This window comes from Simochromis diagramma, unplaced genomic scaffold, assembly GCF_900408965.1.
Source record: "Simochromis diagramma unplaced genomic scaffold, fSimDia1.1 OVJJ01000321.1, whole genome shotgun sequence".
In the NCBI taxonomy this organism is placed as follows: Eukaryota; Metazoa; Chordata; class Actinopteri; order Cichliformes; family Cichlidae; genus Simochromis; species Simochromis diagramma.
Genome location: NW_024386772.1, coordinates 2,968,571 through 2,985,867, shown reverse-complemented (window position 1 = coordinate 2,985,867; position 17,297 = coordinate 2,968,571). Strand labels below are relative to the sequence as shown.

Below are 17,297 nucleotides of genomic sequence, written 5' to 3'. Positions count from 1 at the left end.
ATTATAGTTTTTTTTACCTTTTTTTTTTCAAAATACTTCACTCCAAACACACACACACACACACACACACACACACACACACACACACACACACACACACACACACACACCTGACTAATAAAGTAAATTAAAAAAGTAAATAAAAATATTAATTCTTAAATAAAATAAGTGAAATCTGACTTTGTACCAAAATATAACACCTGGACAGAACCTACAAAGTTATTGTTTCCTTATAAATGAGACACATACTCTAAAGAAATACATCAGAAATACATAATATCAGAAATAATAAACTGCTGTTTTCATGGCATTTCAACAAAAGTACAACATACAAAATATTTTTTTTTCTTAATGTCCCCGAAACAGCTTCTTGTTTATAAAATTACCAGAAGATCCAGTATGCTAATAATAACAAAATCAGTTTTAAATCATATTCATGTGGGAGGTTCCACTATTACATAGAACTCTGATGAAGATGAAAAAAACAAACATATAAAATAAAAAATAAAAATTGTTTTTATTTATTTCTCCAATTGTGAAATTTTGCTGAAACAATAAAGATTTAAAACATAGCACATTTATTCTGAAATGCAGACAAGCATTGGCCAGGTATCCTATAATATCAGTACATCATACCTGCATTGACAGGAGTCATACGATGCATATCTACATTAATACTGTAATACTGTGCTGTAATAGGCTTTATTTATTTTGACAGTATAAACAGGAAATGAAAGGACACATTACATCTAGTTTGAATAGATAAACTGACCTTCAGAGCAAAACTTGTTGTTCTTACCAACACTCATAATTTGGATACTAACACTATACACAAGTTCAGAACAGCAGTGTGATGCAATCACATTAACTTAAATCTTTCAAAATAAAAGACTGCTTTCTAAAGCTCTACCTGTAATGTTTACAGCACTTAGAATCAGAGGGAGAGCAGCTGGATGTAAAATTTATCTCATGAAAATAAAGGAGGTGAAGGACCACACAGTAATTAACACCACATGTATTAAGCCAACATTATAATCAGTGAAACACAGCAGGTGCTCATAAAAGAGTGACCTCTGGTCTCTCCATCCATCTATAAAGGGTTAACATTAAGGAGAAACTAATTATTATATCAATAATCTTATCATTCATCTTTATTTAATGGGTATGTTCAAATACATCTCACAGATAGTTCAGAAATAAAAACATCACAGCAGCAGCCAGGCGGTGGATGCAAGCATTTATTTGAGGCGATGGCGTGGAAGGATGGGGAGTCGTACAAACTAAACATGTTTTAAACCTTTGAACCATTCAAAACTGTAGAAAATACAGCAGTGTGTTTATCACCATCTGATGTGTTCTGTTTATTACAATAAAATACACGTTTGCCTACAGAACATCGCTGCATGTGCAAATACGGGCTTTCCTTCCAGTCTCTGGTGTCTTAGTTCATATTTGTGCCTGCACTTTCTAAGCAGATTTAAGATACTTCAGAATAAATTAATTTCATACATTTTCTTCAACAGATGCAAAACTGCAGCACACAAACAATAAAGCTTAAAAAAAATGCTCAGTTGGCTATCTACACAACTTAAAGGTGCTTTTCTCAGCATGTGTTCATCTGCTTTGTGGTTTTAATTAAGACCATGGTTACTTCGTCTGATTTTGAAAATTAATTTCTGAATATTTATGGTTAGACGGACACAGTCGACCTTTTGTTAAACCCTTGCACCTTTTTTTACTGTCACTACGTCAGGTTATTCACAAAAATAACGCAGGAAAGCGACATGATGTGTGGAAACTGATTAAAACCAACAACGGAAGAAGCGAAAATTACTTTTTTAAATTTTAACTTCTAGTCCCAAATCATGGACTTCCTGTTTAATAGAAAGAATCCCAGTCAAGCAGCAGAAGGCGAAGATTTTATGAGCCGAATCTGCCTCCCTGTAAGAAAAACTAACCATTTAAGTTAGGACATTTTATCAACACTAGGTACTAACTAATACTAAAACTAAGATACAACGTAAACATTTTTATTAGCTGTTTGGCTCCATTCATTCAGTTCATTGAAAAAGTCACACTCAGCCCCCTGCTGGTCTTCTGGATGAACTACAGCCACCTTTGGGAATAACAGGAAGTGGAATCGCTCTCTAATAAATGTAGAAAACATGTTAAAATGTATTTAAAAATCTTATTTAAAGGTCTGAAACACTGCTGCATCCCCTATGAAGGCAGCAACATATAAAATATTTATGTATCCGAGTTTTAGTAAAACAGCTAGCTTTCATGACTGATCACGAGTTCTGATCTTTACCCAGGTCAAAGTTATCAGTAATCAATAATAAATCAAGCTGAAAAGTGCTGCAAATAATGATGGAGCTACACAGCTTGGCCAGAAGGAGGCGTTTTTGTTTTGTTTTGTTTTTTACCTGTAACCTAACAAAGTATCACAACAGCCAAACACACATTTGTTGCTCTAACAAAGTTCCTCTAAAAATAGCCTCACACCTTGGCAGACATCCCGAAACTGCTCTGGGCACTTTTTTTATGAAGCATTATCAAAATTTACTTTGATTTCAGTGACGAGCGGCACATTAAAACTGCTTGTGGAGAATCACAAATCGAATCTGATAAAAAAAAAAAAATTCCCCAGATGCTGTCTGCACTTCTCACTTTGTATTTTTTAAAAACTTTGATGTTTTTTTTTTTCATTCTTCCCAAAATTGGCTAATCAGAATAAGGTAAGCTTTTTGGGAAGGAAGGGGGGGGGGTCTTAAAGACGCAGGATCTACAATGGTGTGTTTCACAGAAAGGATGAAAGTGAATAACAGTGTTTTTGAACAGAATCATGCAGAGCTGCTTTAGTGGAGTCCCAGAATAAAGATGCAGAGTTAGAAATGAGAATCACATACACCCCTCAGGTGGAGGGTTTAACCATGGGTCAACTGTCCCTTTGTCTGATCAAAAGTTTCCAGCTGAAACTTTTCAAATTTGGTTTTGATTACTCTCGAATTAAAGCAGCTTTTAGTGTTTCGCCAATCGAATGTATCTCTGATAGTATTTACAAAGTCGCCATTCAGGCTTTACTGACAAGAAACAAGTCAACATTTGGTCTATGTAAGCAGCACACAGCACTGTATATGTTTAAGGAACATTAACATGTGACATATATAGCAGGAAATATTACTCTCGAAAAATAAATAAATAAATAAATGAACACCTTTCTTTTTCTCAAAGCCACGGAAGAAACATTACGATGGCTTTTCAAACCCGAAATGAACGTTTGTGCTCAGGAAGAAAATCCAAACATTTGACGGTTGTTTTTTTTCTCGTACAGTGCATACTTGATAGATAGCTACTCTGAAATTGTCAGGCAGTATTAGTGTAGGTAAGATACATGTCACATTCATTCTACGGCAAATGTTATGTATACTAGAGTATCTTTTAAGTTCAGAATGAGTTCACTCACAGTCTGGGTGTTAGGCAAAAGCTGGAAGTTATTTAGTACTGAAGACACACACACACACACACACACACACACACACTGCAGTCCAGCAATAAAACTGCTCCAGCTCTGGTCTCTAAAGGACAGGATCACGACGATCAGAGGAGGAGGGAAGCAGACTGACGCCCAGCCCACAAACAGAAAACGAGGAGGAGGGACGTGTCTGTGCTTTCAGAACTCGTGTCTGTGGTACATGTCGGGGTCGTAGTATTTGGTGACCACCACTCTGTTGGCAAACTTGCGTCCAGTGAGGGCTTGCATGGCTTTCTGACAGTCTGCAGCAGAGACGTACTCGACGAAGATCTGAAATGAAAAAGCGCCGGTGAGTCCTGAAGAATCGATGCTACTTACGCTTTATAATATGTTTTCTGACTATAAATCCAACGCCCCCTCGATGGCGGCTCACTGGACGTGCACAGAGTGTATAAACATCACCTTTCCGCAGCCGGGTACTTCCACGCCGTCGACAGGCCTGGGGATCTCGATGGAGCGGACAGTGCCGTACTTGCAGCACTCCTCGCGGATGTCCTCGAGGATCTCCTCGTAGTCCTCGTCGTCCACCAGCTCCTCGGGCATCACCATATTGAGAAGGCACAGCACCTCTGTGGGCATGCCAGAGTTCTGGAGCCTCTGAAGCCCAGGCACCTGCAGCGTCACCGGCGTCTCTATGATGGAGGTCTGCAGCGCACACACGGCATAAAAACGCTAAAGCTGAGGCCTCAAAGTGCAGAATCCAAAACCAGCGACTGGCAGCATTCCTCTTTTATACACAGACTGTGCACATGATGCAAAAAATGAGACCACAGGTTCATGTTGCCACTTGTACTCACAGGATTGGCGTTTTTAGCTCCCACACTCGCCCTCTGGACGATCAGCTTTTTGTCGCCCAGCTGCATCCCATTGAGCCCGGCTACAGCCTGATGAAGAGCAAACAGACCTGTAGCCAAACAGCACAGCTCAAGATCCCACCAAAACACTTCGTCACCGTTACCTGATCGGTGGCGCTGATGTCTACGTATTCGCAAAAGGCGTAACCTTTCGACAGTGACGTGGCACTGTCCTTCACCAGGTTGAACGCTTTGAGCGGCCCGAACGACGTCAGGAGCTCCTTAACCTGCAAACAAGAGTCCGGGAGCGAGATCTGAGCTGGAGAACTCACCGCTGAATGTGTTTGTCTACTCAGTGAATTCTAAATGTCCATTTGAGACTCGAAAGCAGTTTAAGACCACGACACATAGAAGCAGAATGTGAGTCACTCGTAAGGTGCTGGGCTGATCTGTACACACTGCTGGAGCATTTTACACTGTAAAGATTTCTCACTACTACGCTGCTTCCTGGGAAAACTCAGGAACAACACCAGCACATAAAACTGTTCAAAGTCCTGAGAATGATCAATAACCCTGCAGCTTATTTCACTTTGTCGGTTAATCAATTAAATACAGGCTTTGAGTCATTTCCCCATTTTGCTGAAACAGTGTTTCCCACATATAGAATTTCCTTTGGGCTGGCAAAGGTATATCTGGGGATTGATTTAATAGTGCTGCTTATATTTTGAAAATGTAATCGCTGCTGCCTGGCTTAATGTGCAGGAAGCTGTGATGGCGGCCTTTCACGTCATTCAGCTGCTCACAGGAAGTGACAATTCCTCACTTCCTAGTCATAATCTATGAATAAACCATACATGCAAGCAGGGTGGCATTTTGGTAGATGAGCCACGGAGTCGCCACCTCCTCATTTACATGAACTATTTGGGCTACTTTATGCAAATCAAGCTAATCTGGTTATATGACTCCTCTGAAAGCTAGAATAAACACAGAGATGCTTGTTTCTCACCTCTAATGTGTTTTTTCTGTGTTTTAGTAACCTGCAAGAAAGCCTCCCAGCAAGCTGCCATGCTGGTTTTGTTTGGAAATCTACATCAGTACAGGAGGCTAAAGGAGAGGCACAGCACTGATGTCTCTTTCTAATCACTCTTGAAAAAAGGTTGTACCAGGAGTTTCTCATCCTGCAGTCCAACGGACTAACCCAGCTGCACTGCAACTATCCCTGGCAGCACCGGTCCTTCTCCTGCTCTGGAGAACCTACTGTGAGGCTGCAGAGCAGGACGAGGACGACTGTCACCAGCTGCAGTTAAAGACGGTGGAGTCGGAGTCTGTTGTGCTATTGGATGATAGACTCCCTGGAGAGGCAACAAGCAAGTACTACATAATCCTCATTTCTGATTCTTTCCATGACCATGATTTACTAAACGTTCTATAAGACCTGAAATTAGTGACCGAGGCCATAAAGTCATTAGGAAAACGTTGCTGAGGTATACAGTCGACACTCTCCTGTCAAACCAAAGGAGGAGAGAGGAGTCGCCCCCTGGAGGCTTTTACGAAGAAGGCATGCTTAAAGTTATATTGTAACTTTAAGCATGCCGTAATGTTACTGTGTTATATTAGAGGGGGTTTACCTTACAATAGAAAACACTTAGAGGAAGCTGTTGTTGTGATTTGGCCTAACATAAATAAAACTGAACTGAATTCTACATTGGCTTTCAGATCAATAGGCTACATCCATGTTTTATACCATCTGTGTCTGTAACTTTGTACTGATTATTCGTAACCTTTAGTGTGTGCGTGGCTCCTCCCGAGCGCAACCGCTACAAACTGAATTCAGATCTGTGGGAAACACTGTAAAATATGGAGTCTATGGATAATTTAGAGGCTGGAATGACTTAATTTTGTGGTATTTTAGCTTCAAAACAGACAATCGATTGAAGTGTTCAAACACGGTCAAATATATAAACAGATATGCATATAATAGTAATCCCATATTCAGTAGATGGTGTTAAAAAAAATAACTAAACTCCACCAACACAACCCCCAAACCTCAATGATCAATCCCCGGATCTTAAACGCGCTCCAAAAGCATGATGGGAGAAAGAAAGTAGCCTGTAAGCGACCTGCGGACTCGGAGTGTATCCGTGTGAGGACCAGAATGTCTTACTTGCCTTGTGTTACATGTTGGCATGGCAGCAGTAGATGAGTACTACTGAACAAATTATGAGCGCAGACTTAACGATCTTACAGGCCCCTAGCTGGGGACAAAGTGGGGGAACAAAAATGAAAGAGCTGTGAGTATCAACGCAGTGGCAGTGACTGCAAGTATTAAGAAAAAATAAGTCAGAGAATCACAGACATCAGGCTGCATGTGCTCTGCAAACTAACTGAGGCTAAATGAGACAGAATGGACAGTTAGAATTAAGTTTCTCTGCGTACAGGTGCACAAAACAAACTGTTTTTTTAGTCTTTAGCAAAGGGAAAGGCCACCTTTTGTTTGAGCTGCTGCAGCGTTTCTGGAGTTGTTTACTGACTTTCTACGTCCTTTCGTGAGTATGTAGTCAGGCACTAAATTTCCATTTAAAGGCATTTAAAGGTACTTTTTGTAATGACTCTTATTTTAATTAAAATCAGGGGGTGTATTGAAATGTTTCTGGGAAATTCTGATATTATTTCCAGATTTGCCTTTCCCATGATGCCACTGTAAATAACAATGTTCTTATCATTCTAGTAACTGAATGGGGTGTTTTATGAATCCTTCTGTATATCTATGAGTCTCACTGTTCCAAAACTGAGGGGTCCTGATCGCAGAACCACTTTACTCCAACAGCCAGGCCTCACCTGACACTCTGAGGCTGCGAGCTGGCTCATAAGAGCTCAGCATTTCATATTAAAGTAAAACTTTAGCTTCCTGCATCTGAAACATGCAGGAAGCTAGTGCAGAGATGCCCTATTTGATGAACTGCTTCATTATGAGGCTAAACTGACATTTAAATGTTACATTTTAAATTGACAAACTGCACCATCTGGTGGTAAGAATTAGTACTGCACTAAAGTACGCCCAGCTGTAGCTCGATTTCAGTCGATATCTCCTCAACATTCAGAGGAGTTCTCCATATAAACTTATATATAAATCTTATATATAAGTATATATAGCATTTATATATATTAGTGCTGTCAGCGTTAATCTCGTCAAAATGACGTTAACGCCATAACCGCATTAATGCGGCAAATCTCCGTTAGCGAGTTAACGCGGATCGCCCCGTGCAAGGGCTGCACGGCGTCAACGTGTTAGCGAGTTAATGCGTTAGTGCCGTGCAGCTATATATATATATATACATATATCGTTAAAGGCACCTACCAATCAACAAACAACAGAAAAATCCAGAAAGGCAAAGAAGAAGAATTTTTTTAACTTCTTAAGGTGGACTTTTTCTTTGATAATGACCCACTGGAATAAATACCACAAAGAAGTAAATTCATGTCACTTTAAATATACTGGACTTTGCTTACCTGTCTTAAATCAGTAAGCTTAGCATGAGAAAGGTGTAAGGAGTTTACTTATATTTAATGATTAATGTAAAATCAGAGATTCACCAAAATAAAAGCTGTGACATTATGGAACACAGGCACAAGCACTGTATGTTGTGTTGTTTTCTATTTTGTGCTTTTACACCATGCGGTCCCTTCAGCTATTTTGACTTCCATCGGAAGCCTTGTTACTCGAGACTAACCATATTTTTTTTTATATATTTCTCACGTCACAAAGAAATGTGAAACGTAAAACATACTACGCATGTTTCAGGGTGACAAAAACCTCATGTGAGCGTAAAGTGAGGAAAGCTGAGCGCAGCTGTTCAGCCTGCGCTCAGATAAATACCTGGTCGTCATTAAGATAGTTGGGGAGGCCTCCTATGAACAGTTTATGAGGGGAATCGGGAACAACAGTGGAGACGACGCCTACACAAACCACGAGAAGAGAGAACAAACAAATCACGAAACAAATACGAGCTTACAAAGCACAAATGACCCATGAAGTAAAATCTAATCTGCTCATTTCCAGCTAGTAGAGTAGCTTTGCATGACTCACAGTTCAACAAGCTCCTGCCCCTTTAAACTATCTTTCTTCTGATTGGATTTCAATCAAAAGAATGAGTGGGGATGCTAAGGCTGTGTGATTAGTCAATAACGGTAATCTTGACTATTTAACACGATTATTTACTAAGCATCACATGTAATTCAAACGCAAATAAAGAAACCAATGTGGAGGTGGTGTAGAATACAGGCTTGTTCAGAAGGGGAGGCGGGGTCTGATTGGGGGGGTGGTGTTCTTGACCCTAAAGCCCATCTCACAAGGTCATCCCAGGACGTCCAGGCAGCAGGACTAACATGCTTTGGGAGACCTGTGACAAAGAAAAATGGGCCAAGACCCTGAGACTTCCTTTAACCATGTGCTCATTGGGCCTCATGAAATCACAGGTGTTGTCAGATATAGATGGGATCAAGATCAAATATGGACTGAACTAAATCAGATCTGAACTGGATTTCTCGGATAAAGCTGTGATGTCTCAATTATAATAAGAAGTTTATTCATCTCCGTCCATTTTCATCAGTCATTGTTTCATCCCAACTAGTCTACTCCCAAAATCAATACTGAAACTAAACAGAGGAGTGGCCACAGCAGAGCTAGAAGCTCACTGTGACGTCCTGCAGAGGTCTTAGCTCACATATACTGATCTCATTATTAAAACCTCATCCTGGCTAACATGAATATCCACCATTAAAAGAACTTGTATATGTCAGGAAATAAGGTCTGGCTTCATGTAAGAACAGGTCATTTTAACTCTAACTAAATTTAATGACGTTAAATGACACTAGATAACTCTGAAGAGAAGAAGAAGAAAGCATCGGAGTCAAACCTGGGACGTGGAACGCCGGCTGCTCTGAGATTCCGGGTAACGGCCGATAGTCGTGAGGTCGTCTGATCTTGAGCGACTGACCCTGGAAAATGATCCCATCGAAGGCCATGGCCTGCGTCGTCTCATCCACAGACCGAAACTAGGAAAGAAAGTCACACTGAGTCACAGCGCCAACAAAGAACAATTCTAATAACACCTACTAACACGACTGCTTCAGCAGGAATCTGATAAATCCTACAGTGAGCCGTTACTGAGGGTGAGATTTAACCTTCGGCTCGTCTGTGAAGAATCGCAGCAGAAGCCAAAACTGTGCAGACACCACGCACATGTATGCAGCAGGCGTGAGAGCCTGCAGCGAGTCAGCACGCCGGTGCGCCTCACGTTAACTAGTGCTAGACAGCAGCTCAGACCTCTCAGACAAGCTGCTTGTGCTCAGAACTGAACATGACGTAATGTTACTGTGAGAAGGACGGGCGATTTCAACGGTCAATAAAAAATAAACAAATGAAAATGTAGATAAATAATAAGCACACAACAAATATTCTCTAAAAAGTTTAATTATCTACCAACAGAAAATAATTTGTTAAAAATAGTTCGAATAATAAATATATAAGTGTTATTTACATATTCTTTACCAACCTAAAACACTGAACAGTAATATGAACCCTCACCTCTAGGAAAGCAAAGTTCTTATCCTGGTTAATCTGCACGGCGAGAACGGGGTTACTCGGGGCTTGTGAGAGTCCCGCGAGGCGCATCTGGGCGTTAAAGAACTCGGCCATGGACTCCTGAGGAGACAGAAATCAAACCTGAGGCGCCGCACCAGCAGGTCTGTTTGGTACGAATCTACAGCGACCACGAGAGTACCTCAGTCACTCCAAACGGGATGTTGCCAACGTAGAGGCGCCTGGCTTGTCTCGTCATCTGACTGCCAACTATGGGCACTTGTGTCGGGGCTGCAGCTACTCCAGTAGTGGTGGACGTTGCCAGCAGAGCTATTGTTGGAATCTGGCCGGCCGCTGAGGAAACACGAAGGAGGGACAGTGTTTGCTGCCAAATAGCTGCACACAGACGCCACTATTAATGTGTTTCAGGGATAATATCCCACAGTCAGACTGCAGAGAAACAAACACGTAGTTTTATGAAGCACAGCGAGTGTTTAAAGGTGTCAGCGTGGTTCAGAGCTCATCACAGAACAAACACGAGCATAGATTCTGTCAAATCTGATTAAAAAACTACAAAAAACATAAAATAATTTGGTCTAAATTAACACAAGCATCTCTGAATCCTCCAATCAGAGTGCTACCAGAGACCATGTTAATGGGTTATAGAATGAGATGATATGCTTATATGTTTCCTGGTTTGGCTGCCGATTGGCTTTTGGAGCAGGGACAGCACTACCACCAGTACTCAAAGAGCGCCATGGCTCTCTCACAGCGTCCCTGCATTAGATAATAACAGCAGACATCTCCATCGGCCATCCCAGATCCAACCTTCACACCTACTTCACGCTGTCGCTGACCAGCTGTGCAGAAAAGAGGAAGAAGCCAAGCACTGCCTGTTCAGATCAAGCAAAGCAGAACGAGAAGCACAGACTGACAGTTTTCATTGTTTTTTAAGCTCCGGTTACAAAGAAGCTCTTTGTGCGTTTAACCTGTCTCCTCTGCAGCCGTGGCCGAGCTGAAGGATCAACAACAGCACAAACACAAACCAAAGCAGCCGATTGCTTTATTTTCTTTTTACACTGGACCCTGGTGGCAGTCAACATCAAAAACACGCAGACAGCGCTGTAAACACGACTGTTTCAGCTGGTTTTAGGATTTACGGCAGGCTGTCTGACTTCTCCAGCCCACATGTAAAGTAGCAAAGCTCAGATCGGGGTTCAGTGTTGGAGAACAGATGAGTTAGAGAGCTGGGGAGCACGAAGCCGCGAAGCAGAAACTCACTGCAGCTCTGCTGAAGTCTGATTTAGAGGCTAAAGAGGCAAAGAGAACAAGTCGGGTACCTTGCATAGCTTTATATTGCATTGGTGTGATGTGTTCAAAGCCAGGAGGAGGCACGTCCCAATACTTGCAGGTCCTTTTCTTCCTCGTTCGTCTTGGAGAGTGGCTGCACGCAGAAAACACACAAACATCTGAGTGAAACCTTTCAGTGGTTACGTGAACACACAATTAATTATTGACATATTTAATTAATAACACATTTAAATAATTATTGACAGTTTTAATTAATTATTTAATGATTTATTTATTTAATTCATTTTGGCACTTTTGTCCCCTTCATCTCTCTCCTTGATATAATTTTATCTGTCAGCCTCACCCATCAAACTAAGTGGGGGGGGTTAACACTGCCCATGCAGCTTCTCTAACATTTGATTGGTTGCCGTGCAAAGTAAGTCAAGACAAGTCGATCCTAGATAATCGATTGCTTGTGTGGGGCAGCCAGGTATCCCAGAATGAACAGGCAGCAATGGTGGTGGTGTACAGTTTTAGAATACCCCGTTTTTTTGTCACCAGCTACACTTTTAACAGTGTTTTAGCCGCGAATGTCATGGCGGAATCTTCACGTCTGGTCAGGTTGTCAACATAGAACATGTTTACAAAAGTGCTCAGATGTTTTCAGAGATGTCACTAGCTCTGCTAACAGTCAGCTGACAGAGTGCACCGAGCTCACAGCCCCCGTGTTCCAGCTTAACGGGTGGGGGTGGGGGGAGGTGTTACGTTAACCGGTTTGTTTACATATTCCACTCTCCGTGTTCCACATGTTGCATTCGCAGATTCTCATTTTCACCGAACGATCGTCTCTTTCCGCCTGGTCTTGTGTCTCTGTGCTTCTGTAACATAAAGAACGAGCTGACATTTTTCTCACGACACCAGCGATCAGCTCAACAGACCCTCAGTTTACCTGCATGCATCCTCCTCCTCATCTGTCAGCTGTTTAACACCTGCTGCTAATTCAAGAGACACGCCCACGTTACCTGGTGATAGTCACAGTTTGACTGGGCAGCCGGTGCTCGATATAAAGCAATGTCGGCACATTTTTCTGCACAACATAAGTAAATATAGTTCTTTTCCCGAGCGTAGAGCTGCTGGAGCTTGTTTCCCAACAGAGCACTTTATAGGCAAACCAGCTTTATCAGTGGCTGATGTCCAATCACCGCCACACAGCTTTGAAACCTCACCTGAGTTTTAGCTCTCAGTGGTTAAACGCTGGACTTCATTCACTCAGGTTCTGTCTGTCGGGTCATTTTTACTTCGCTGTTTTATTTACAACTGAAAGAATCGGTTTGGCTGAGGTTAAAGTTACGTTTCATAACTGCATAGTTTTACTGAAGTTTAATGGTTCACTCTGTTAGACTTCATCACGAAGACTGCAACCTGGACAGAAATATTACATCATCAGTTTTTGCCGTGAGACTGGGCTGGGCAGACATCTCCGAAATCATCGAAGCACTTTTGCAAAGAGGCTGTATCTTGACAAACCGACCAGACATCTGAAGATTAAACCGCTACATTCTCGGCTGAAAAAATATTAAAACGGTATTTGGTGACACACAAACAGGGTTTTTCAAAAGTTCAGTTCTGTTAGTTTCAACATGCCAGTTGTTGTGTGCTAGAAACAATGGCCACCAGGCCAAACCAATGGTTTTGACTCCATCAGCGTTAACCCCGCCCCCTGGGTTTGATGGGTGAGGTTGACAGATAAAATTATTTCATGGTGAGACCTGAAGGAGTCAACTGTGCCAAAATGAATGAATTAAATAACCCATTAAATAATTATTTAAATGTGGCAAAAATTAATTAAAATGTGAAATAAATAAATAATTTGTTAAATGTGTCAATAATTAATTAATTAAATGTGTAAAAAAAATTTTAATTAATTATTGCCACATTTAATTAATTATTTAATGGTGTATTTAATTAATTCATTATGGCAGTCCTGGCGTTCCATACAACTCTTTGGGTTGAAATTGTGATAAATAAATGTGTAAAACTACAGAAAAAGTTCTGGTAGCTCATTGGCCAGGCCGTCCTGAGCCTTATGTTTGACACCCCTGTGTTTACTGTTTTGGCTGCAGGAATATCCAAATCTCTGGGGTAAATAAAGAGTATCGTATCTTTATGTGACAGTGATTGGAATGACATCTTTTGCTACTTTATGAATTCAAAAATATTGAATTCAGAATTCATTCATTCAGTAATGAAAATGAACATTTCTTTCACTTTGTTTATGGTCTGAGGATCTACAACCAAACACGGTGTACACGGACTCATCCTTCCTAGGAAGCCATGCAGTTTTCCACCTGTGCTTCTTGTGGTCTCGGGAGGAGCTGCGGCGATCCCGGCTCTTCCTGTCCCGGCTACGGCTGCGTTTCTCCCGGCTGCGGCTACCTCGGTCTTTGCTCCAGCTGCGATGCTTGTCACCTCGTCCGGGAGATCCGCTGCGACTCCTCTTCTTGTGCCGCTCCCTCTCTCGCTCTGTGAGGTCAGGAAAAACACGGGATGACGAACACGACAGAGCAGCGGCGCTTCTTTTTTGAGCGATAAAACCAAATGTTTTCAGGCTGTACCGACACCGCTTTACTCTGAGAGAGGTTCAGGTACACTCCGAATGATTTTACTCGTCCACCTCACCTGAGATCAGCCAGGAAATAAAACTAAGTTGACATCTCTAGTTTCACAGGAGTTTGCCCGGAATATTGGAAAGCTTCAATAAACTCTGAGTTCAACATAAAAATTTTCCCCAGTGAGCATCCAGGCCAGTAGATCAGAGTTTTACTGGCCTCTTTTACTTACCGGCAGCTTAATCTCAAAGAATATTACTTAATTTATCAGCACATTTAGGGGATAATATAAAAGTATAAGAGAGGAAAAACATCAGCTAAAGCAGTGCTAGAGCAAATACTGAGACCGGTGGCTGGATTTAAAGATACAGACAGTTTTCATTTCTTCCTCATTCAGTTGGCTGTCGTGTCATCGCCATCAGTGACCAACCAACCCTAACCTGCTGCTCTGGAGATGGACAACAAGGACCTTGTTATGGACAAACTTTAAACAGATGTGGATCCATGCCAGTCAGAATTCTTATTTCTTTTGTACCTTAAAGACTTGAAAGAAAAAAGACTTTACACATATTCAGACAGACAGCACAAGGTTAGGGTCTCTGCTGATGAAGTCCTGAACATCAGAGGGTTAATGATGTCTGGTGGTTTAATGGCCTTTTAATGTGAAAATACTGACTCTAAGAAGAAAGTAGCCATTAGTGAAGGTTCATTTTGATCGGTGGAAACAGCGTCACTTGCCCGAACGGGTCAGCAGCTCATAACCCTGGTGTGGTTGTTTTTTAACCTCACAGGCTGTGATATCGCTGTAATTTTCCATCTGTAGAAGCACAATTTACTACTGTGGATGTGACAGTGCAAACAGCTCTGCTGGAGATGAGTGGGGGTGTCAGCCTCTTTTTGCAGAATTGATTATTTTCATGTCATTCCATTAACTCTTTAATCTTTTGAGTTCTACAGATAATTGCTTCATAATTATGGTGTAAATATTTAATAGATCTACCCTTTTCACCGCTGATAATTAAAGAAATTCTCCTTTCTGTAGTACCTGCAGGGTCTGACACCCTTGGATATGTTGCTGATCATATATCTCTGAGAAAAGTGGCAGTTTAATGTGGCCTTTCTTCTTGGCTGTACAGTTCTTAAGACCTTTTAACAAATCGATAAGAGGTATTCTTGTTTTCTGTGTGGATCTGATCCAGCTGTACCGGAGCTCTTTGATTAAATGTCAGGCTGTGGACGAGGTCTGTTTGACTTTTTATTCTTTCTTTGTGACTGGAAACCTTGTTTAACTTCGCTGGCATGTTTTTATTATTGCAGGTATATTACGCATTATAAGAGATTAATAACACCTAAATGAATGAATATAATAGCAAATATTCACTGGAGAAGCTGGGAAAAAGTTAAAAAGATTCAAAATTGATATTGGGTTAAGTCTGACTGCTGTGACATCATTCAAAGATGTTAGTGATGGGAGAGTTGGACCGCTGCATAAAGTTATCCCAGCTTATCCCAAGTATTCTCAGTGGCACCGGGTGTGCAGTCTGCATTGGCCAAGAAGTGTGTGAAAATCATGTCTCATGCTTACTGAACCACTCTTGCACAATCTGAGCCCAACGAATCCTGGCATCATTATCTTGGAATATGCTGACCAAATGAAGGAACATCTGATCACAAAACAATATTCTACTCTTTTCTTTACAATTTTTAATACACACACACACACACACACACACATATATGTATATTTTCATAGGCACATGAGCTTGTGAAACATAATATATTTTTTTAATGATATTTTTTTTTAACTAACACAACTTGAATGAATTTTCATTCATCCAAGTAATAAAAAAAATTTAGCCAATGAAATATGTAAAAATATAAAATTTTAATTATTAAAATGTATAAAAATAAAATGACATTTTGACAGAATTTCAAAACAGATAATAAATAATAAATGAAATAGGCTTTAAAATAGTATTAAAAATAATAAACTAGTGTAGGGATTACATATGCAGATACACGCAGACATAAGTATAAAGTGATGATAAGTATGTGTTAAGCTCAGCTCCAACTCCTCATTATTACTGAAACAATTACAAATAAACTGTTTCCTTCATTTTTTTTGTCCTTTTCTAATTTCTTCCCTAGTGATGCTGTTCGATCCATCACTCAAAGATTATTTTTTTTAATTAATTTGTTAATAACGCGTTGCAATACTTGTTAATGGATGCCGAATTCAGAAACAGTACCAAATGATTCAGAAAGTGCCGTGTTACTACATTTCTGCCCGCAGGTGTCTTCACGGTGCAGGAGAAAACTATAAAGAGGTGCGCGGTTTTCCTGGAGTTTGGCCTCCTGCTGCCTCAGGTAAAATTGACTGTGCGCTCTTACCGGCACCCAGACTGCGTCCAGGGCTGTGTGACAGATTTAGCAGCTTCAGAAGCAGGCTGAAGTCTAATCAAAATATGATCGCACAGATAAGGCAACTAAGCTGAGTCATAGAGAGGAAAAGTACGCGCTGAAGTTGGTGTCGGGTCGCGATATTCATTCATAAAACCAACTGAGCGAGCTAACGGTCCGCACCGGCGCTACGCTGCTAGCTTGCAGAACGAACTGGGGCACAGACGGACGGCAGCACTCACCCTGTCGATTCTCGCTCAGCTGTTTCTCAAACTCCTCGAAATCCGACATGATGTGTGTCACGCTGCTGTGAAAAGAAAAACACGGCGGCTCCGATGTGTCTGACGGGAAAGATGAAGCGACCTGTCCGCTCTGTCAGCGCAAAATCCAAGAGCTCCTCAGATTCAAGATAGACTCACAGCATCCGGCAAGCCCTTCAAAATAAAAATCAAGCGGAAGTTTAAAATTGTAACATTTAGCGGTCGCAAAAGAAGAAATTTAAATCCTAAAACAAAAAACAACATTGCATTTTATATTGTTTTTGTTGTTTTAAATCTTCCCCATTATCAGTATTACTTTATTATTTTAAATTATTTACCTGCTGTTTTATTTATAGCTGGTATTTAGTCCTTTCAGTTTAAGTATTTCACACAGTGTTAGAACTCCTGAACTTTTTTTAGGACATAGCTTACCTGACGTAGGACTTCAGTGAACACTGAGCAACATTTTCTTCTTTTCTTCATCCCCACAGTTGCCAAGTTATTGAGTCCACCTGGTGGTCTGCTGCTTTTAAAGTCCTGTTAGCACCAGGATTGTGGTTCAAAACTTGACTCAGTATCTTTAAAATAGCACATCAGGTTATCAGATTTCATCTCTGTTAGAGCTTGTGTCATACTAAAGACACATAGGCCGATTCATATCTGGTCCACCCGCTGACCTTAGTGTAAAAACACTAACACAACATTAATTTGGGATTTGTAGGTTTTCACATCAGAAGTTGAGGCCGTACACATAAACTACAAGATCAAAGGTTTTTTATATTTGCACCTGTTTTACTAATGTTTCCCACAAGCTTTCAGGTTCAGGTA

The 17,297-nt window shown here is 40.9% G+C and overlaps 1 protein-coding gene across 1 annotated transcript; it reads right to left on the bottom strand.

The window, feature by feature from the left end:
- Positions 1-689: 689 nt before the first annotated feature.
- LOC120740346 (splicing factor U2AF 65 kDa subunit-like) lies at positions 690-16,643 on the bottom strand. The gene is made up of 11 exons (XM_040042650.1): positions 16,452-16,643; positions 13,549-13,723; positions 11,251-11,354; positions 10,113-10,264; positions 9,917-10,033; positions 9,246-9,384; positions 8,207-8,286; positions 4,494-4,616; positions 4,333-4,419; positions 3,938-4,180; positions 690-3,805 (listed from the first exon to the last, which is right to left on the bottom strand). Exons 1-11 carry the CDS (start codon positions 16,498-16,500, stop codon positions 3,674-3,676), a joined length of 1,401 nt encoding a protein of 466 aa, XP_039898584.1. The 5' UTR covers positions 16,501-16,643; the 3' UTR covers positions 690-3,673.
- Between the last annotated feature and the right edge of the window lie 654 nt (positions 16,644-17,297).